Below are 23,462 nucleotides of genomic sequence, written 5' to 3' on the forward strand. Positions count from 1 at the left end.
GTCTCTTATGCCACAAGATCCCTGTTTTGTCATTATTCAAGGGAATTTTCCCATCATGAAAATGGATCTGGGGAGAAAAAATCTGGCAATTGGGCAACCTTCCTCTTTATAACAGACAGCACTGCATACTTGCAGCTCTATTTAATATCTGGATCAGCCATGGGATCTGAACGAACACATCCATTTTGAATACTAGTGGAGCTAAAGGGATACCCATCCTTTTAGAGCTACTTTTTAGCATGGCTCAGTCATAGCTTGGCTCTGTTTAGTACAATTAAACAATGGAAGCCGAGTGAATTTCTCTTCCCTTGTCCCCAAACAACCTGTTCCACTAAGTATTAAAAAGACAGTGTAATACTGGGAGAGGGAGGAAGAGGGCTAGTAGAAACAGGTGTGTGTAGCCCTGCTTTGTGCTGAACACTAAAGCCAAGTCTGCATGGGTCTGTTTCACTGGTTCAGTTCCCGTATTGCAGCATTTTCCATGACTGTCTGAACCAGATTTGCCACCAGGAGTCGTCACTTTGGCCACTATGTGGCTTTTCCAGGGCCTTCCTGGGAATTCTTATACCATGACTTTTTTTACAATCCACGTTGTAGTAGGCTGTTTCCCCATGCATACTCTTTATTCTGTTTTTACTGTTCCCCCCTCTCCTGCCCCCTGCCAGCCCTCTACATTGTGATTGGCTACTCTCATCTAGTCAGCCACTCGCCCTCCCTTCCTTTCCATTCTTCCCCCCTCCCCTCTTTCTAATTTTTTTTTTAAGTCCGGTGCAGAATCGATGAATTGCTAGTTTGAAAGCAGGCAGGGGGAACTTCCCTTTTTATTCTTTTTGCTTTGGCGTGGGAGGGAATATTGTATAGGGGGCTAAATATCTGGGTATCAGAAAAAATCGAGTCTTAGAGTCTCTTTTTATCCCATTGTGGAGAAACAGATGCTTGGGGGGCAACAGAGAAGGAGGCAGGAATGGAGCTTTGCCAGCAATTCATCGCTGCTCCGATGAGAGGCGTCAGTGACCACATACAAGCCAATTCCATGCTTGACTTCAGGGAAACTGAGGCGTTATGTCCCCCTGGTGCTGAAGGGGCTAGAGGTTCAGTAGGGTAACGGGAGGCACTGTGGAGCATTAAATGACTGAAATACATGACTGAATAAAGTGTGCATTCTGCCCCCATAGAGTGCTCTGTGCTAAAGATGTGCTGTGGCTGATGTACATGTGGTTTGAATGCTCCACAAAGAATATTTTACCGCACAATAGTTGACTAAGTTGTTAATGCTCACCTTGGGTGAGAAGATCTGACAGATTATAAGATGTATTCAAGATGGCATCAAGATTATTACACAGCAGAGTGCTGTTGCACTCTGCATTGGTCACAGGGGAGGGATGTGGGGTGGAAATTTTTCCAATGTTCATTTCAACATGGGAATTTTTTTATTTTTAAAGGTCCATACTTTTATAAAATTAACCTTATCACAAAAAAATTAACATCAAATAGATGCCATTGCCAAAATGATAGTAGGCAAGCATGGCGGTTTCAAAGTGGTAAAGTATTTCAGATTGTGTGAAAATACATGCATTTGTGTGTGGGGGAAAGTACGTAGACGGGGGAGGCAAAATTAAACAAAAATACATATAATAATCCAACCAAAATATTTAAAGTATGAATTCATCTGATAGGCTGTACAGGTCCAATCAAAAGCAAAGCTAAAGTTTAGATATCTCCCCTCACATGGTGGAAAGGGTACTATAATTACTATAAAACTATATTGAAATTGTAATGAATTGTAATGACTATAAAACTAACAAGTAAGGCAAGCAATGCTTTGGAGAGTGAGGGTGAAACCGAGATGCCCCAGTGACATCCCTGGAAGAAAGATAGTATCTTTTGAAATGAACGAGTAAACAACCACATTTGTGGCATATCATGCAGTTATTTGGGTTTCTTAAAATGTGGTGTTTCAGAATTCAGTGATTAACTCTTGCTTTGTTTTTGTTCTTTGTCAAATATTTCAATTCCAATATTTTTTGCTTTTGAAACAAAATTAACATAGGCTAGGCCTTACAATTTGCACTGCTGTCCTCGGCAAGATTTCACCCTCCTTAAGCCTATTGACTTCAATTGACTTAGAAGCAGGGCTTTTTTCAGCCGGAATGTGGTGGAATGGAGTTCCGGAACCTCTTGAAAATGGTCACATGGCTGGTGGCCCCGCCCCCTGATCTCCAGACAGAGGGGAGTTTAGATGGCCCTCCGCGCTGCTCGGCGGCGCGGAGGGCAATCTCAACTCCCCTCTGTCTGGAGATCAGGGGGTGGGGCCACCAGCCATGTGATCATTTTCTCCGAGGGCAACCCACTGAGTTCCACCACCTCCTTTCCCATAAAAAAAGCCCTGCTTAGAAGAATATAATTCTGCTTGGGATGTCACTTTTGACTTGCTAAGTATAAGTCAAAATAAACACAGCAAATCAGTTCATGCTTTTATTTTGGCCCTTAGAAATCTTTCTGATTCAGTTTTTTTCCAGAAAGCCCAGGCTACTCCTCACAGCAGATTTCATAAGTTTTTAGTGTTCATGATTTTTAGTGTCATAGTAGAAACAGAGAAAAAATATACCCAGTTTACGGGGCAGTATTAGAGTTTAGTATGGTATAAACCAGGGGTCTCGAACCTTTTTGAGCCTGCAAGCACCTTTTGAATTCTGACACAGTGTAGTGGATGCAGCCATAAAATGACTACTTCGGCTGACCTTCAATCATGCAGTGAAGATTCTTGTGGTGTAGCGGTAGCTGCTGCCAAAGCAATAATTTTAAAAATCTGCAGAACCAATCAGAAGCCTTTCTGGGCAAAAGCACCACCTGACCCTGCCCACTCTCTCAAAACACTTGGTGGGTGCCAGAAAAGGTGTTGGCGTGTGCCATGGCACCCATGGGTATCAGGTTGTGGACCCTGGTTTAAACAAAAGGTATAAGGTGTGTGAAAGCTGCACATGCTCTATGGTTTGTTTCAAAGGGGAGGGGCTTGTTGGGATACAGCTCCTTGATGCAGCCTCTTTATAGTTTAAATATCAACCACGGTGCTCATTCCTTCAGAGTGATTTCCTTGTTAGCGGATCATTAACTTGCAAGAACATGTTAGGACTGCTATGAACCTTTAAATTTTAATAACTAAGAACAGAGACTGTTTCCCATCACTATAAAACACATGCGACTTTTCAGGTTCCAGGCTAGTAATAGTTCTTTGTGTTGTGCTTTATGGTCTTTGTTTCTGAATTTTTGGGGGACTGCTTCTCTCCAACCTCATAGGCAAGGAATTTAAGGAGGGCTTTATGCCTGTTCAGTTAAGTAGTTCTTCCTTTTCCACTTTTTCCCTTTGTCATGGAAATCCATTCGGGTTATACATTTCAGCTCATTTGGGCGCCATTTTGCCCCTCTCACTTGCTTCCTCAAATGTGTAGCTGCAACTTGAGCACATCTTTGTATCCAAAGCAGCTGGTGCTTGCCTCTGGGCAGACCAATCAGGATGCTTTCTTGACAGCAGCTGATGATGTGCCCATCACTGTAGGAAGCCTGATTAACTTTACTTGCTTTCCTTTACCTCTTTGGGCACTCCCAGAGTAGATGTTGGCAACCTTGCCATCTCAGTATCATTTAAATAAGGTGACGACGAATGGAGCACCCTACTGTCTGCAACACCAAACATCTGGATCAGGGATGCACTCTACGGATTAGCAGAGACCCATAGGGAAGAGAACGTGAGTTGGAGGTTGGGAAACCACGTGTCCCCCATGTGACTAGTGGCTGGGCAGCCACCTGACCAACATCATACCTCTCTTCCTGAAGAAGCACCATTTGGTCATTAGCCCAGAAGTGGAGAGATGAGCAAGACCTCTTACCCAGCTTACCCTCGCTCTGCAGAGTTGGCACTGGGCATAGCAGGCCTCCTCTGTTTTCTGGAAGTAGTTCTGGATGATGGAGATTGTGGTGCAGCCCATTCGTGGTGGCAGGTGCCTGTGAGCCACCTCCCATGAGGTGCTCAGAGAACTCACAGTGTGTCTGGCAGGGGCGGGAGGGGTTGCTGGGAAGGAAAGGATTGAGATGTGATGTCCTCAAGGAACATCTCCACCTCTTCCTCTTCCATACGCCTGTGGCTCCCCTCCCTCTTTCCCTCTCACCTTGGGACTACCGGATCCCGCGGGAACATGAGAAGGGGCATCAGTGGTGTTAATCCCTTTCAGCTCCTCCGGAAGCCTCTACCTCTCTGGCTTGACTTCCTCCATGTCAACACCGAACATCACATCAGACTGCTTCCTCTGGTTCTCAGGCTGCTGCTGATTCTCAATAGAGCCTGGAGGCTTGGGGGAAGCAGCAGGCCCCTGCCCAGTCACACCAGCTGCCCATGGAACCAGTGCAGGTGGCAGGGCACCAGTAGCAGCAACTTCAGCTGATCCAGGCACCGGGGTATTTGCAGGCTGCTCTGCTGCTGGCCTGTGTACAGGGGTGGGGGGAGGGGACCAGAGGCCTCCTCCTCTGCCTCCCTGCACCCCTCTTTCGTTTTTAATTTTTTTTTAATGCCCTGGATTTCACAGCCCCTTCACACAGTTCCAGTGTATAGCAAAGCCTTTGCCCTGCTGCCAGCTCTGTTTTTTTAAACTACTCTTCCTGGCTACCACTGTATCTCCCAACATGTTCTTCACGTGTCAGATGTCTTGTGTAGAGACTCTTAGAGCCAAACTACAAGTGACGCCTGACACAGGTTGGACACTTGTCAGCTTCCCTCAAGTTTTGATGGGAAATGTAGGCATCCTGGTCTTGCAGCTGTAATGGAGAGCCAAGCTGTAAAACCAGGGCGCCTACATTTCCCATCAAAACTTGAGGGAAGCTGACAAGTGTCCAACCTGTGTAAGGCGTCACTTGTAGTTTGGCTCTCAGTTATGATAGTTAAGAAAGAAATGCAGTTGCTCGGTAAAGCAGTACCCACGTCACTGTGCTGTCCGACACTGCCACCTAGCGTTGAGGGGTGAGGAAACTGTTAGATCTATATTGGGTTTTTAAATAGCATATTTACAACCTCAGAATTTATTTTTGTGATAGTTTTAACCTGCCAGCTTTACCCAAACAATCCAGATGACATTTGCTAGAGAGATTTAGACTACAAGACACGAAATTCCCGCTGAGGTGCTAGTTAACCAGCCAGGAGGTTATCTCCCCACCCTCTTGAGTTTTCAGCTAAGAGCCTAGATTTGCGCGTCAGCTCTTTAGAATGCGTTCAGTTCCAATAACAGAGATATCTGAGTCAGTATCGCTGGCTTTTATAATGGTTCTGCAAAAGCAGTCAGTAACTGGTAGGATGTTTTTTAAACAAACAAACAAACACAGCCATAGTGGGTAGGGTGCTGAACCTGGAGACTGTGGGTTCAGTGTGGAGACAATCTCTTGACATTGCGTGTCATAGCAAAGTTGATAAAACAAGATCCTTGCGGCTTGTTGCCCTGAGCTCTCAGTAGAAGCCATGGGAATATAGCGGGATGATGCTGTTTTTGACCAGTGATGTAGGGTCTCTGAAATTTTCTGTAGAAAGATTTCCATCCTGTACAAGTAAATATAGTCTGTTTATAGTTGTGAGCAGGACTTTTTTTCAGGGGGAACGTGGGGAAACAGAGTTCCGGAACCTCTTGAAAATGGTCACATGGCTGGTGGCCCCGCCCCCTGATCTCCAGACAGAGGGGAGTTTAGATTAACCTCCGCGCTGCTTGGCGGCGTGGAGGGCCATCTAAACTCCCCTCTGTCTGGAGATCAGGGGGCGGGGCCACCAGCCATGTGACCATTTTCTCTTAGGGCAACCCATTGAGTTCAACCACCTCTTTTCCCAGAAAAAAAGCCCTGGTTCTGAGCACTGCTGTGCGTTAGATGGACTAAATGTGGGTTATGAAGCATGGAAAAACTGTAGTACTTGTATATGGTCAAGGTTTGTATACAGTGTATTTGCTTCCATTCGCTAAATTTATTTAAAATTTCTGAAAAATTTCCCATTCAAATTTTCCTGGAAATCATCCTGGCCAATATTGGTATTGCAGAATGCCTTAATGCAAAGAATCTTCAGAAACATGACAAATAGGTATGTAAATAGATCCAGAGGAATTAGCCGTGTTAGTCTGTAGTAGCAAAATAGTAAAATAGTTCAGTAGCACCTTAAAGACTAACTAACTTTATTGTAGCATAAGCTTTCGAGAATTACAGTTCGATACATCTGACGAAGAGAAGAGAACCATGATTCTGGAGAGCTTCCATTCTGCCCAATACAACCAGGAGCAGGGGGTTAATCCCCTAGGCAACCAAGGAGGTAGGCCTTCTGTAGCCATGGGTACACCAATTTCACCCCTCCAAACCCTGTTAGGCAGGCCTGTCAGCCAGTTACAGATCTCCTGTTCTGCTCTATGGCAGCGTTTTTTATAAAAGGTACCTCTCTCTGCCTCATGTTTCAGTCCCAGTAGGCAGAAGGAGAGGGAGGACCTGCTGCTGGGATTGGAGTGAGAGAGTATGGATTTGGAATTGTGCTTTTGGCTGCTGCTGCTTTAAAAGAGACTGAAAGAAGCCTCTTATTTCCAGCTCTTGGCCTTGCTGTGGGAAGTTTTTTGGGTGAGGGTGCCTTTTTTCCTCCCCCCCCCACCCCCCACCCTAGTCTCAGGCCTTAGCCTGGGGGCTAGGCCTCCCCCCTTTTTTATTTGCTTGTCTTTGTGTCTTCTCAATTCTTTCGCTGCTCTTTTGAGGGCTCACACTCTTGCTGTTTCCAGGAGAAGAACCTGCTGAAGTCTCCCTGCGAGTTTGGCATCTTTCTGGGTGAAGGGGACCATTGAAATGCCCCTGGTTTTGATGAATCACGAAACTAACAAATGGTTTCGTGAAATGGGTCAATTTTGTGAAAATTCATGATTTGTGATTTATGAAACATGACGAAACATGAACCTCTCGTTTTGGGTTTTTTCCTTTTCGTGCCCATGTCTAGTCCTAATTCAAATCTTGCCTGTGCCAAGAACTTACTAGACAACTTTAGGCGAGACAGTCTCTTGACCTTAGCAAAAATCCCAACCCATTTATTACATGAAGATAATACTACCCTACTTTACAGAACTTTTTGTAAAGATTACAAAAAAATAATGTATGTTAAGTGCTTTGAGTGTTGAAAGCAATTCCTAATCACTTACTGTGTTGTTTTTTCTGTGACAAGCAACACTGACTCATCCTTTTTCTTTATACTCCTAGGAGCAGAAGTTTTTTCTCCTAAAGGAAGACTTATGTCTGCGAGATCCTCACCTGGATCTTGGAACAGTTCGGCAAAGTTGATTCCCAAATCAAAAGTGCCTGTCAAAGGACCAGGATTTCGGAGAACCGCTAGCATTTCTTCAGTTAGCAGCACTCAGAGTGACCAAAGTACTTGCAGCAATAACTGTAAGTCTTTCTTCAGAATCTTTCAGCCAATTAGTTGCCCAGAATCTGAAATAGCTTGTGTTGGTCTCTTGCTCAGACCAATGATTTTGTAGCTGCTCTTGTCCTTTAGATATTGCTCTAGTTGATGGTCAGAAAATAATTGACAAATAGATGTTATTATGTACACTACCTGGCCTGGCTCTAGCCTGGTTCGTGCATGCAGCCCTTGGTCCCCCACTGAGAATGTAGATTTTCCCTCCAAAACTGATGAGGTTTTTTACTGTGGCTGGGAAGCCTTTTGGTAGCCCATATTTTAGAATTCCTGTTGTCCCACACTTAAAGAACATATATATAGTTGGTTTAACACCCAGCCCAAGTTTAAGTAGAGAAAAAGCAGAGGCCCATGTCTCCTTTAAAGTGAAATGGCACCAGAGGCTTAGAAAAGTTTAAAAGATAAGCAGATTCATTCAACAGGCAAGGTTGGTATGAAGATAGACAGGGAAAGGAAAACTGAGGTAAATTTTTGTTTGTTGGTCAGAATACTTCACTAGCATGAGGCCCAATAGCTTCAAGCTTAATTTCAAATATTTACAGATCATAGATGTGAGAGGTTGGGCGTTACAGACTTGAGTTACTTAAAGCAAAGTTCCTCTAGAGATTTCACAGCTTAGGTGTACAGACTTCCACACACAGCGCTCTTTTCCTTTTACTCCAGACCCAGGGTACTCCACAGAGTCAAAACTCCCTTTCCAGACGCTGGGCAGGAATTAGTCTTCCACTAAAGACATATCCCTGATCTCTTAGCAGAAAAGGAGTCTCCTTTTATTAACTACTTCCTTGCCAACCACACGCTCACAGTTCTAGCTTGTCTGAGTAATATTAGTGCTGGCTTTCCCACTTCAGCTCTTCAGCTAAAAGCTTTTTCTCAACCATAAGCTGTCAGAGCAAGGACAAACGTTTTCCTCCTTTACCTCACACAGAGGACTCTCAGTCTGACCCTCCCTGGTCATATTCCAAGCTTAGATTCTCCCCTGACAATCCTGTCAGCTCCAATTTGTTACCTTCTTGCGGGCCAGTCACAGAGAGGGGGGAGCAGCATGCCAATCATCTTTACTTGCCTCTCTCTGGATGCATCAGTTGTTAATCCTTGCATTTAATGCCCATTCCGTCACAGATGTCTTGGATTCTAACTATGCAAGAAAAACAGTTTCAGGTTGTAGACTCCCTTTCACTACTATATATTCTGTGCAAGCCTATAGACTCCAATGGGCTTAGACTGGAGTAACTAACCGTTTTTGTACAAATTCATGTGTTCCCAATTTACCTTGTAGGCTGGGTACTTTCGTTTTGTTACGCTTTTAGATGAGTTACTACTTACAACCCTATGTTCATAAGTATTTGTCTACAGTTTAAGCACAAAAGGAGTTAATATTTAACACAGCCTTGCTAGCGCTAACTGCTAGTGGCATTGTCAGTGCCTAGAACTGTATAAAATATAAGATATGAATTTTTAGGGGGAAGAAAAGTACCACATATTAAAGTAGCTCAAATCTATTCTCTGGGAAGGAAGGCTATTACAGTAAAACATTGTTGCGCTGAGGAGGGTAACAGTACAGCGTTTTATATAGTTTTTCCTGTGTTTCCCCCCTCCCTGGCTATAAAAAACAAAGCCTTCCCTTTGTGTATTTTTAAATAAAGGTTATTGTGACATTTAAATTTTGCAGCATGCATCTCTCCTACAAACAGATTGGCTCTGCAGTGACAGCCATGTTGCCTTTTTTTGTGTGCGTGTGCATTTGCTGTTCGGTTTACTCCAGTGCCTGGAATCACCTAAAGAGGTTGTGAACGCTCCGTTCGTTTTTTTTAAATTCTTGCTCTTAACAAAGGGGAGATCTTTGCTTCACGACAAGGAACTGTGGAGGTTTCCTTTTCAGATTAAGCATCCAGTGGCTGACTCTTTCTTGGCCTGATTTGCTAGTTGGCTTAATCTGTTTTGTCTCCTGCCTCGAAGCTTACAATTTTTTCCACTCTAATTCACTAAGAGCAAGCGTGGGGAATACTAGCGGAGCAGTTGAACATGGCTGCAGTCTTTCAGGCTTTGAGCTTGCTTTGATCATTTTAAATGACTATACCAGGAGGACTTCGCAGTTGCACAGAAACTGAATTTTCTCCACACGTTTTTATCAATTCCACCCTAACGCCACCGGCAGATTCAGGAAGCCATTACGATATTACCTTACTGACCTTGCTCGTAGTGGGATCTTACAGCTTTTGTATAATTCCTTTGTTAGCCTCATTTACTGGGAGAAGAAGTAGGTGATCGTCTTTTCTTTCTTAAGAAAAAGGGCAGCATGTGTTTGGTTTCTTATTCAATAAAGAGAATGTGTGTCAAATGGAATGTTTTAAATTGTGGATAGCTCCTTTTTCTTCTGTGGGTTTTTATGAGGGAGGGAGATTAATGTTCTGTCTAACGAATTTAACCTTGTATTACTGTTGCATGAGCAATAATCAGATCTGGGAAATATCACTGGATGTATTTCTCAGTGCAGAGTTCTTCATTGTCAGATGAGTCTTTTAGATCTTAAGATATATTTATTTTTTCCCAATAATAGTTGATGGCTTTGCTCAATAGATACTGATAATGGACAAATAGGGATAAAACAAAGCTTCTAAGCCTCCCACTGTCAAATTTCTGGGGTATTTTAAGGTCAAAATGGAATGCTTGCTCAGGGAACTGGTACAATTGTAAACCTAATAAATATCTGTTGATAATGGTAAATGAACAAAAGTGTAGTAGAGCTTCCCAGTAGGGTTTTTCCCTTTAAAGAAAATAAGCTTAACACTAGCTATTTGCTTGCTGTGTCTTGTCATTCCTTTCTGCGATTCCCTTAGAAGTTTTGCTGTACCTGCCATGTGTTTTGTTCCTCTAGATAGCACTTCTGCCTCTCCTTTATTTTAAGGTAATATTTTCTTATAATAGAGCAAAAATTGAAATAGAATTTATTGTTGGCTCAGAACTACAAATTCTTATAACAAGTTTAACTAGAACATGGCTTATACTATTGTCAGACACGCTTTCTTTTTTTAAAACAATGCAATTTGTTGTAGGTGTGCTGATGAGTTAGGTTGATGTGTATGTGTTCTTGTGACAATATGTTATTGCGACTTGGACAAGCATTTAAAGTTCACATCTCTTTCCATAAAAATACCTATCATGGAACTAAAGTATTGCATATTTTTGATAGAAGGTGGAGCATAACAAATAGGAATGAGTCATTAAAAAAAAAGAACGTTGGCTCTCCTACAGCTGTGAACTTGCTGGATTTTTAAAGGACTAGTAAAACTTGACATGGCCTAGCACCTTTCCCCAAATGAATGTGTTTTCTTAAAGCACTCAGTTGCTCAAATACAGAATTCTGAAATTATTCTCATCTGTAATGTGATCCCCATCGAAAGTCCATATTAGCTTGTAGAGACTGCTTGGCAATCTTCTCCCCCCTACCCTAACAAGCAAGACAGGTGCCAGAGAAGGAGTCTGATCAGTTTTCTTCCGACCTTATCTGACCGCTAAGAAACAGAAAATGACATAATCCAGTTAATAAGCAAGCTGTACCAATTGGAACAGATTAGACGTTAATTAGCTGGTTCCCATCTTACTGTGGGGTAAGCACACCTGCAACGGTAAAGTCCATAAATTAACTACACACTTATTATACTCAGGTACATACGGAGTAAAAAGTCTTGTTAAATTTACAAAGCTGTTCTTACTGGGAATGCTGCATTCAAACATTATTAATGTAACAGGTTCCTTTGTGACCATCGGTCCATAGAGCTGTCATAAATGTAGGTCACTAGACCATTTTTTTTCACTGTGGTGGTTTGTTTCATAGGGAGCATTGGCTCACAGTACTAAAGTATCTGACTGCTGGTTGCTATAAACACTTTATATGAAGAGACACCAATATTAATTTGTATTTGAAGACTTTCTCGTGGAGTCGGGGTTGGGGTGGCAGGTGAGATGTGCATTAACCAGTGAGAAATTGTATGCTTGATTTGATGTTCTGCTGTTGGAGAGGCAGTCTTGCCTAATTCCCTTTCTTGTTGCAGCCCCCCCCCCCCAATTCTCTCCCTGGGGGACTGACTGGGAACCTTCAAGACCAAGATTTCCCCTGAGAGATGAGAGGTGGGATAATTGTGCTCCTCAGTCAGAAATCCTTGTGCTTGCAGAAATGTTAGTCTGGATTAGGTTTGCTAGGTCCCTATACCCTCCCGGTGGGAGGTTGGGGACCTAGCACTTACCTGGTTCTTTCTCTGGGAAGTGACATCATTGCAGCAGGCATACTCCTGTGCTTTGCTTGGGGCCAGTTCAGCCTACTGGGGGCCAAAATTGGCCCCTGAGATGCGTGGGAGTATGCTTGCCACCAGCGCAATGATGTCACTTGTGGAAGTGATATCATCATGCTTGTTGTGTGCTTCCCGGGGAGGATTCTTGCCTCCTGGGCACATTCCCTGTGCCTTTCCTCTCTCCCCCCCCCTCCAGCCAGATAAGCTGTGGTGGGGGGCAGAGGCTAGGATATTTTGATGCGCTTTGACTTCCTTAGCACTATGCTATTTTTGTAAGCATCGGTATGACAATGTCTTCTGTTTGCCTTGCTTCCCTGTTTCCCTTTGCTTTGCTGTGTTCTTTCCCAAACCGGGTTTGGGTACAATATTTTTGGAAAGATAGAAGTCAGAGCACCTTTGGACACTTTTATGAATGGGATCAGGTCCGATCCACATTTGCACTATTTACCATACTTCTGTCCCTGCTGCTGCTATTTCTCATGATGCTGGAGGGCTGCCACAAACCCACGTCCAACTCAGGCTTAGGCTGACTTTCCCCTACCCTGAGGTAAAACTTCTCCTCTTTAAGCCTGTGAAGCGGTATACTGGGCTGGGAAGCCTCTGGTAGCATGGTTGATGATAAGTTTCAACTTTCCTTCTTGTCCCACCCTTAAGGTTTATTAAAAATGGTTACCCAGCCAAGTCTTAGTAGGGAACAGATCAGGGGTTTGTGCTTCCCTTTAGCAGAAACTGGCACACAAGGCTTGGGGAGGTTCAAAAGGTAACAGAAGGTTTATTTGCAGTAGGTTAAAGTCAAAAGGCAGGTAGGCAGATGTTTGAACTGAAGTAACAGAAAGGTTTTTATACAGCAACTTCACTGGTGTGAGGCACAAAACACTTGGTTTAACACTAGGTTGCTGGCTTCTTTCAGAGGTTGGCACTGCTTCACAGATGTTACACTTTATATACTCAAACACAGAACGACTTTCCCTCCTCTCCAGACTTAAGGGTGCTCCATTGAGTCAAACCCTTACTAGATACTGGGCAGGTGTTATAGTTATGAGCTATAACCCTGTTCCTGGCACTGAAGGGGAGACTCCTTTCTGCCCACTTCCTTGGCCCACCATAAGTCCCAGATCTCTCAAGTCTAAGCAGGACAGGAGTTAGTGCTGGTTTTTCCCACTTTAGTCCGAGGGCTAACAGTGCTTCACAGACATTATTTCCTCTCACAGAGGATTCTCTGGCCGACCCTCTCTGGTCCAAAGCCAGGCTCCAACTCCCTCCCACTCTCTTGTTTTCTCTCCCACTCCAACCGCCAGCTTCCCCAACGTTCCATCCCCAACTGCCATTTCAGGCTAGGCACATGGAGGAGGGGGAGGAAACATGTCAATCATAGCTCACTGACTGGAAATCTCAGCCTCTGAAGCTGAGTCCGTCACAAGGGTTTTTCCAGTTTTTTAAAAAATTGCAACTGTAAATAAATATACTGATTTATTAAGTGCTTGAAGCAAATTTGGACAGTGCACATGGAAGATCCATCAGCTATATATTAAGTACGGAAAAAGTATTTGGTGCCATCTCTTTCCTGGTATTACTTTATCTTTTACCCAGTATTAGTGTTATTTATTTTAAATGTTTATAGCCCACTTTTCAACTCTGAGCAGTTATTCAATGACCCTCTACAATAAGAATATGAATAGATTCCCAAGCTGTTAGGTGAGTTTCAAAAAGCCGTGCATCAATTGTCCATTAATCTTCTCCATTCGATTGTTGTAGTTCTCAAGGGCAACGGGGAACAAGGCTCGGCTACTCTTGCAAATGTACAGCATAAGCTTTACTCAGACATGTTACTTACTACCTGAAAGTCAAGAACCAACATCCAGGAGTAGCTGTTGTCTTTTAATTTTTTTTATTTTATTCAGTAATTTTTCAGTTTTACAAATATTAACAAATAAAAACATGAAACAAGTTTTGAACGCTTGAAAATGTAGTTCCTGCCTCAACAAATAGTTATAAATATATCAACAAAGTAATGTACAATTCTTACATACTATTTACAGTTATACAGCTGTACAACGTCCTGAGAAGGAGTAAGGTAGTTCTAACTTTATGGTCAAAGATATTCCAGCCTTTGGTAGTATTCCATTTTAGGGAATGATTGGTTTGTGGATTCAGTGCTGGTTAGATATTGCAAAACTGGAAACCATTGCTCCAAGAACTGGGAATTGTTTTTGCTGTTCAATTTGAGCTATTTGATCTGCCAGCTTTTCCATGACGAAGTAGTCCCATAAGCAGTCTTCACCACATTGTTTCCAACACTTAGGAGAGCATGATTTGCTTATATGGTGTAGTTTAATGGGTGTCAAATACTAGTAAGAATTTTAACTGTTTGCATTTTGATATTGATAATCTTGGATGTAGAGTTATGTGGGCACCAGATCTTTTTCTAGTTCTCCTCTGAGAGGTCAATGTTGCAATCTTTCTATCAAATTCTTCAATAAGGAAGGATTTTTGTTCTCTTGTTTCACTTCTTTTTTTTTTTTTTTTTTTTTCAACTTAGAAACTCTTGTTTCACTTCTAATAGGATGCAATATATTTTAGATATCAGACCTTTATGACAACCCATGTCCCAGCTTATCAATCTTTCAAAATCTGTAAGTGGATTTCTTAGGATTTCTTTAACCTGTTGGCTTTCTATACGGTGCTTTAGTTGGGGATATTCATACCATGGAATTAGTTACCTTCTTTTGATGACCTCTGTGTTGTGCAAGAGAACTTCAGAATATAGTTTGAAGTATGAACACTTGGTACTTAAGTACAATACTCCCAAATCCTTAACACCGCTAAGGAAGTAGGTCATGGGAACGCATGCACCTACCCTCCCTTATCATGCACAATTATCTACTTGCTCTTCCTTCACTGACATTTATTGTGGTGGTAAGGCCAATCTTGGCACTAATTGCAGCCTTAAATAATGGTGACCAAGGCTGAAAACTCTGGTTTCAAAGCAAAGAGAATAATGGAGAGAGAGAGAGAGAGAGAGAGAGAGGAGGTTTGCACGAAAGGGAAGGGACTTGGATTTCCATGATTATTGATCAGAAATGTGATTTGTAAGCAGCACGTATGACTCATAAGTTGTGTTTTTTAAACATGCAGTTTACTTTTCAATTTACTGTTTCCTAGCAATTGCTGTATATTAGGGGAGAGTAAAGCACCAAGAAGACAAAAACAGGTCTTGTTGCAATTTTCCTTGGGAGCAAAATGAATAGCTTGTTTTCAGAGTTGGCTTTGCTGGTAGATATTTTTCCTGATCCACTTTCCACTTCTCCCCCTCCTTAGCAGAATTGGGAGCATGTAGAAAACAGTGGTACACTTTGTATGTGAGAGGAATTTCTCAGCAGGGAAAAAAGTTTGTAATAACTCAGCCTTGTTCCAAGAGGAAGTTATGTGAAAGTGCAATATGAACAAGGATATGAAAGGAATACATTGTAGAGGGTGGAAAGTCTCACTGCAAGAAATGAAAGGGCGTGGAAGAAGGACAAGCAATAATGAGAAATAGAAATATAGAGCAGGAAGGAGTCTTACACACTATCTAGTCCAACCCCACTCCCCCGGCCCAATGCAGGAATAGCCTAAAGCATCCCCAACAAGTATTTGTCCGGCTGCTCCTTGAAAACTGCCCATTAGAGGGAACCCACCCCATCCCTAGGCAGCTGGTTCCATTGCTGGATTACTCTTAACATGAAGGTTTTCCTAAAGTCCAGTAGGTACTTTCCCTCCTATAGTTTAAATCCATTGTTTCAAGTCCTATCCTCTGCTGCCAACAGGAACACCTCCCTTCCCTCCTCTCTGCATGTTACTAAGTAGTACCTAGGGACACTCAAGTGCAGGATTGTATGTCTAATCCTCAATTCACGTGCAGGTTGTTCTTGCTCTGCATATGTGAATGCTGCTTTCACAGGAGCTCCCTTTGTGTGACTGCATCTGCAAGTGATTCCAGAGGGCAAAGTGCCAATTCAGCTCTGTGTGTCAAGATCTGCATTTCAATAAATGGATATGGGGATACCTTTAGCAGTTGATATCCCAAACACATGAATGAATTTGCACGGAGTAAATTGAAGAGTGACTGTGCAAGTGAATGTATGGAAAATTGGAGGGGGGACATGTGAAATGAAGTTCACTTGAGCGTCCCTAGATACTTAGTAACGTGTACAGAGACTCTGAGTGACAGCCTTCAAATCTTCTTCAAATCTGCCCATTTTTCCAGTGTGTTCAGATTTTGTTGAATTCTATCCCTGTCTTCAAGGATGTTTGCTACTCCTCCCAGTTTGGTGTCACCTGCAAGTTTAATGAGTAATCCCTTCGCATCCTCCTCCAGATCATTCATAAAAATATTGAAAAATACTAGTCCTGTGGTACTCCACTGGACACCTCCCTCCAATCAGACATGATGCCATTGATAACTACTCTTTGGGTGTGGTTATCCAGCCAGTTCCCTATCCATCTAACCGTCCTAGAGTCCAATCCGCAGTCCACCAGTTTACCTATCTGAACATCGTGAGGAACATTGACAGCATTCCCGCGATCCAGTAAGTCTGTGATAGAAGGAGATGAGGTTGGTCTGGCAGGACCTGTTGAGGACAAATCCATGCTGACTTCCCCCATATCACTATGCTGTCCATCTGATGCTTGCAGATTAACATCTTTAATATCAGTTCCAATATCTTCCCTGGAACAGATAGACATCTTTAATATCAGTTCCAATATCTTCCCTGGAACAGAGGTCGGGCTGACTGGCCTGTAGTTCCCAGGATTGTCCTTTCCCCCTTTCTCCCTGTCCTCCAAGAGGTCTGGAAGATGATCGACAAAGGGTCTGCAAGCTCTTTCAAAAGTGCTCTCAGGTGCACCAGGGGATTTGTACATATCCAGTGCAGCAAGGTGCCTCCCACAACTTCTCTGCCCATGTCAACTGGCAGCCCCAAACCCATGCTTTGCCTTCTACTATCTTTAGGTGGACCAGTTCTTTCCTGAGACTAAGTAGGCACTGAGCCTTTCTACCTTCTCTCTGTCCTGTCAGAGTTTCTTCATTTTCACCCAGCAATTGGAGTATCACCCCCTTCACCTTCCGTTGGCTCCTCATGTATCTGAAAAACGTCTTTTTGTTGAGGCGAGTCCCCCTGGCCAGTATATAATGGTAAATAGTAAACAAATGGACAATCGGAGAAAGAAAGATGTATGACTTACTGCTTTATATGTAGTGATAACTATAGTTGGAAGCGGAAAGGGGTTTTTTGGTCTGTTCTGCAAATGCTCTTAATAAAGTGACATGTGGGAGGAGAATAATCTGTAGGAAGAATCATTCTGGGAACTTTAGTACAGAGTATATTGTGGAGTCATTTTTGTATGGCCTCAATGCCCTTATCTCGTGCAATAGTCAGCCAAGCTTGAGGGGTGCAATACAGACTTCTAGAATCACTTTATTAGGTAAGGAACCAGTTGCATTTGTCTCTTTGGAAGAGTCTCCCAAATAAGGATTTTGTGTCTTTGGGCCTGAGTAAATTAGACATGTCTCTGTATACAAATGGATAACATGCGAATTTAAAAAATGCTTATGCAGAGGGTGGGATAGCATAAGTCCAGCTATGCAGGTGCATTTGACTCTAAGTCTTGGTGAACAGCTCATACCAACATTGGTATAGGGGCTTCAGGCAATCAATGGCTTGCTCTTTGGTTTCTGGTTGAACCACAGCAGCTGTTACCCTTTGGTCTATGTACCAATGTAAGAAACACTGGATTTCTATGAATCCCCTTCATATAACCAGAACAGACTAGCAGAAATGATGTTTGGTTGTGAACTCTTACAACTGAATTTACATTCTGGCAGTACGAAAAACGTATTGTGGTTTCTTCTTTGTTCTTGACAGCTACGAGTGCCACAATTATCATCAAGAATGGAGAGTGGCCTTCCAAGCCTGCTTGTCAAAATGGTACGGCTGTAAAGCCAGTGCCCAGGCCAAGAGCGTATTCTTTGAAAAACACCCCAAAAGGTATGTGACTTCTTAAAGTGATTTGCATAGCATTTCCTCAGGCATAAGAGAGGCATCTCTGCATTTGCCCAAAATCCCATGTTGTTGTTGGTTATGTACAGTTACAAGTGGTCACCTTGCAAGATGAATATGGGCTTTGGTTTCTGATTTTCAAAAAGTTGGTGCAGCCTGTTTCTCTGTGAGGGATTTGAGATGAGGGACTACCGAATTGCCATCTGCAAAACATAGAAGTCCGTAGGAAGGACTGTCTGATGGTGATGCCTATTGCTGCTTGTTTAAACTCATGGGGTGCACAAGTGCTTTGCAGGCGAAACAGATGCATTACAAGCTTAGAATTCACAGCAGATATAGGATACGGTCAGGAGTTTATAAATAATTGACATTTTGATCATATATTGGAGGTTGTGACTACAATAAAGTATTAATAGTTGTAGCCTGAAGAAATAGCACCTTTAAACTATTAGAGTTGTCTCTCCGAGTGGCTAGGAAAGACATTTCCAAAGCAGTCAATAACTTCTCTAAGAGCAGAAGAACACATTGCAAATTACCTGGGGATGGTCAAGTGCAAGATTTTTGGTGTGGTCCTCAGTTCACATGCATGCCACAGGAGCTCCCTTTGTGTGACTGCATTTGCAAGTGAGTCAGAAGGGCAGATCTCCAATTCAGCTCTGCTTTTGCAGCAAGAACTCTCAGGGATGGACACTGTACAGCAAGTATTTTAGGCTCCTCTGACTTGCCAATTTGCATTTCTTTAAGGTGTGAAAAAGTGTCAATATCTGCATTTCAATGAATGGATGTGGAGGAAACGGGGAATTTGGCTGTTGTAAACAGCCTGGGATACTTTTAGCAGTTGAGGAAGAACTAATATCAAATGTGTGAATGTACTAACATGGAGCAAATTGAAGTGTGACCATGTGAGCGAGTTCATGGAAAGTTGGAGGGGACACACACATGAAATGAGGTTCACTTGAGCGCCCCTAGGTACTTAGTAATGTGTATTTCTACCCTAAGTGAGGAAGTGTCCTGTAATGTTGTTCCTAGTCCTGTAGAAGAGTGTTGCTATAGCCTCACAGAGGTCTGATATCACCTGGTGCATGTCTGGCAAAGAAACTAGCCCATTTTAGGCTCTGGCACTTCCTATACCTGCAGTTTTGTGGAATACCTTGATTCTTATTCTGTTGTAAGAGACAGTTTTCCAAGCAATGTCACTATAGAAACTAGGTAGTTCAGAATTTATGGATTGGTGCTAGAATGCAACATCCTCTCCCAATCTTTTCACTTGTTAGAAGATAAGGAGACAGAAGTACCATAGATACAGCCTTTTTTTTTTACTGAATGGCATAGTTTCAGTACTATCTAAGGCTCTATCTAAATCATAGAGCAAGAGACTGTGCTGCATTGTCTTTTCGTTGAATGCAGCGTGTGATACAGCATGTGCCCTGTCCCCATTTCACATTGTTGTTGGCAGCAGTGACAAGAGGCATAGCCACAGTATCATTTCACATGCTGTGTTTTGTTAGCCGTTACATGAAAGGGGATGGGAAGAGAGAGAGAGAGGTGGTAGCAGCTCAGTGTCTTTTCGGTAATGTCTACTTATACCTCAGTGGTGTGTTTATTTTGGATGTTTGTCTTATTTGTCTGAAATTTAACTGAAATTCATGGGGGTGGGGGCGGTCTGTTGCCTTCTTTTAGGAACTAAAAGCAAGTTCGGCTTGGTGAGCCCCTGTGTGCCAAAATCGACCGGAGCGCTTCCTCCCGGAAGAAGAACCAGTGATTCAAAAGGGAGTCAGAGATTGGGTAGAGTATTATTTGATGATAAAACTAAGGCCTTAAGATCATCTTTGTTCGAGAAGCTCCCAGCATGTCAGTAGAAGTTCAGCTGCCATTTGTGCTCATATAGTAGGTCAAAATCTAAGCTAGGGAATGTAACTAATCTTGGAATTTTTATCATGTTGAGGACAGTCCAGAGCCATTTAAATCTTTTTTGATGTTGTGTGTGTCTAACTGTATACCTGATTTCAATAGGATTTAAGTTTGCTTAATTTAGGAATACACCCATTATGATTACTCTTTTAGCTTATCTGGAAAAAGTTGCAGTGGCTGCATGTATGAATTAAAGTATCTTTATAATCACATCGGTTTTGCTGCAGCCCTGAAAATTACATAGTTTCATTTCTGAGTAGTTATCCTGAATAAAGCAAGAAGTTTCCAAACAATTATTTTGAATCTGTGAGAAGAAATTACCATTAAGCTACCACATGGCATAGAGAAGGACATGTGTGCAATAAGCAAGGAAGCTAGTGCTTCAGTAGGAAATTAATGCATTATTAAGCCACATTTCTTCACTAGCCCCCAAGTTGTTAAATTTTTCTTTTGGGGCAAGGGGAAGGATGTGTGCATATGCAAATGGAATGGAAGGGGAATGGAAGCAATAAACAAAAATCAGATGCAGCAAAGTGCAGGATATTGCATTCTCATAAAAGGCACCAAAAAACTGAAACCAAAACAGCCTGCTTCCACTTTGAAATCGGAGGTGTGTGGAGTGAAGGAGAAAAGCTGCCAGCGTTCGGTGAGTGGGCCATCCCTTTAAGGATGCGTGGAAATGTCCATATGCAAGTTAAAAACAAAACAAGGTATAAATAAAACGAGTGACAACAAATCAAAGTGAAGAAGGGCTGCAACACAACAAACTCCCACCCTAAATATATTAGGGCTTGCCCTTGCTGTCGAGTTCTCTTGCTGAGCTAACTGCCTGGGCTTTTCCCAGTTTTTCTCAATTTTAGCCATTTTATTATGTTCCTTTCAGTCAGCTAGTCCCTCTCTGGCATCCTTGATTAGCCAGGAAGAGCAAGGGGTTGAGAATATAGGTAGTCATTCTCACCTCTGCAAGGATCTTGTCCACATTCTCAAGCGCCACAAGCCAGAAGGTATCTATATAAAATGGACACGCTGATAACAAAGGTACATCATCTAGGGCTGCCAGACCCCCGGTGGGGGCAGGGGATCCCCTGCCCCCACCCTCCCACCCCTTCCCCCACTTACCTGGCCAGTGGGGGGGCGCACCTTCCATGCACCCCCCCTGCAGTGCTGCACGCCCCCGCACACAGCAGCCCCAGGATCAGGCCTGTTTTGGCCTGGATCGGGGCCCCTGTGGAGCGCAGGAGAATTCCTGCACTCTGCAGGGGCCCACAACGGGCCCAATCCGTGCCAAAATGGGCCCAATCTGCACCCGTTTTGGCACGGATTGGGCCCGTTGTGGTGGGCCCCTGTGGAGCGCAGGAACGCTCCCATGCTCCACAGGGGTCCAAAATGGGCCCAATCCGTGTCAAAACGGACCCGATCTGTGCCAAAACGGTCATGGATTGGGCCCGTTGTGGGCCCCTGTGAGGCGTGGGAGTGTTCCTGCGCTCCGCAGGGGCCCACAACAGGCCCAATCAGCACCCCAACGGGGGCTGCGTGATGACGTCACTCCCAGAAGTGATGTCATCACGCTTGCAGGGGCATGCATGCGCGCTTTGCGGCCCCAGTCTTCCGCTGGGAGATCGAGGGGGCCTGGCAACCCTAACATCATCTGACCACGCATCCACATTGGCATCTAACTCAGAGCGGATCTTGGTGATTTTGTCTGCAAAGTAAGTAGCAAATTGGTCACAGTGAGCTGTTGTGTGGCAAGAATCCAGTTCTATGGGACTGTGATGCAAAAGCCCTCAAACCACACAAACCAACTCATCTGGATGATTTTGGGCACACACGAGGGTGGTGAAGAAATATTGCCTTTCTGCTGCCTTCACCACCACAGGATAGGCTTTAATGTGGGCTCTGTGCAGTGTACAATCAGTTTTGCTCTATGAGTTTTCTGCCCCTCCCATTTCATTGCCTTCATGCTGGTGGCCTGGCAGTCCTTTTTAATATAGCAAAAGTTGCTCAGAGTGAGAGATAGGAGGCACTTTATTTAACTATGAATGAGTAGCTTAACCCTTTCTCTATCTGCTGATCTTAGCTCTAAATCCCACCTTTGCCCGTGGCGTTTTGTACATAGGTTTCCCTCATTATATGTTTGGAACCTGAAAGAGAATGAGAAGTGGTTGGAGAAGATTTGAGGAAAGAAATAGGTGGGACAAAGGTGAAATGCACTTCACACTTTTATCAATTGCCCTCTGTGGAAGCATCTTTTCCTTGCCCCAGTTGTTGATGCATATGTAAAAAAAAAATCTTGCTTGTCTACCTAGTTCCTAAAAAGGCGATATGAACCACTGACTTTAAGTTTTTCTCTCCCACAGGGCCTCTAGGACAAAATGGGACTCAAAGTATTTTCTCAGCATTCACTTCTGGTGAGTAATTTTTTTCTTTGCTTTGTCCTAAAGATGTCTGCCTAACAAGGATTCTAGACCAGCACACTCTTGTCTGTGTATCTTAAATAAAGTACATACTTGGTATTTTCACATGGCATTGCAAGCATTCAGCCATTGGTTAATTGAAATGCAAGGCTAGTATTGTCTACTCTGATTGGCAGTGGCTCTTCTGAGGTCTCAGGTAGAGGTTTTTGCATCACCTAATGTCTGATCCTTTAAACAGAAGATCCCAGGGGTTCAACCCCAGACCCTCCGTGTGTGGAGCAGAAACTTTACCACAGCCTGTCTAACATTTGTATGTTGGTTATGGTGTTCTTTGTATACAGTACTTAAATGAGTAGTCACACAATAATTCACCTCAAAGCAGAAGCTGCAGATATTCTAATGGGACTCAAGTGGATCCTCCAATCAAGACAAATGATTCAGACTGACAGCTGAAACACACAAGATGAATTACATGTGAAGAGCACATGTTGGGGCCCGCAAGCTTCCCTGGGAGCGGTAGTCTTAGAGCAGAACCACAAGTGACAAAAGGCACAGATTGGACACTTGTCAGCTTCCCTCAAGTTTTGATGGGAAATGTAGGCATCCTGGTCTCGCAGCTTCGCTCTCTGACTGTTGTCCAATGGACTTTTCAACTGTCACTTGTCCAACATTCCGCCATGCTGCCTACATTTCCCATCAGAACTTGAGGGAAGCTGACAAGTGTCCAATCTGTGCCTTTTGTCACTTGTGGTTCTGCTCATACTCTCCCCCCTCTCCAAGCTCTTGGGGGAAAACTGAGCTGAGTGGATTTTCTTACAAAGAACAACCACTCGACTGGAGAGTTTCTCTTTCAAAAATCCACTCACTTCAGTTTTCCTTCAGGAACTCAGAGATGGGGAGGGGTGTTCCACACTGCAATTCCCTGCCGGGAGAAGAAGAATGGGAGAGACTGGGTTTCTCTCTCGCTCGCAAAACACCTCAGCTTTTTTCTGGCCCTTTGTTATGTTGTTTCCCCCCTTCCCCAACCTGAGCTCTCAGGTGATTTTTGAAAGAGAAAAAGTGTGTGTGTGTGTGAGAGAGAGAGAGAGAGAGAGAGAGAGAGAGTTCTTCCAGTTGCAATTCTCCCCGGCTGAGAATTACGTGGAGTGGCTGGGTTTTTTTTTAAAGACTACATTTCCCAGGATCCTTACAGGATCCTACACACACCTGTCCATCTCATGTGGTTCCACTCTGAGAGTAAGGAAATGGTGGCTCTTGAGTACAGTGTCTTTTTTTTTTATAATTTTTTTTTTAAATTGCTAACCACAAAAACTACAAAGAAGGGAAAAAGGGAACA

At 43.4% G+C, this 23,462-nt stretch overlaps 1 protein-coding gene across 5 annotated transcripts in view; it reads left to right on the forward strand.

Annotated features, from left to right (window-relative positions):
• The window catches only part of MTUS1 (microtubule associated scaffold protein 1), a 154,943-nt gene that overhangs the window by 45,881 nt on the left and 85,600 nt on the right, over positions 1-23,462 (forward strand). For 4 of the 5 annotated variants that reach the window (XM_054989687.1, XM_054989689.1, XM_054989686.1 and 1 more), the window contains 4 exons: positions 7,255-7,440; positions 17,667-17,789; positions 19,482-19,586; positions 22,070-22,120. In XM_054989687.1, coding sequence (XP_054845662.1) covers positions 7,255-7,440; positions 17,667-17,789; positions 19,482-19,586; positions 22,070-22,120 — 465 coding nt within the window. The remainder of the gene's footprint in view (positions 1-7,254; positions 7,441-17,666; positions 17,790-19,481; positions 19,587-22,069; positions 22,121-23,462) is intronic. The other variant, XM_054989690.1, reaches the window with a different exon arrangement.

This window comes from Eublepharis macularius, chromosome 10, assembly GCF_028583425.1.
Source record: "Eublepharis macularius isolate TG4126 chromosome 10, MPM_Emac_v1.0, whole genome shotgun sequence".
Classification (NCBI taxonomy): domain Eukaryota; kingdom Metazoa; phylum Chordata; class Lepidosauria; order Squamata; family Eublepharidae; genus Eublepharis; species Eublepharis macularius.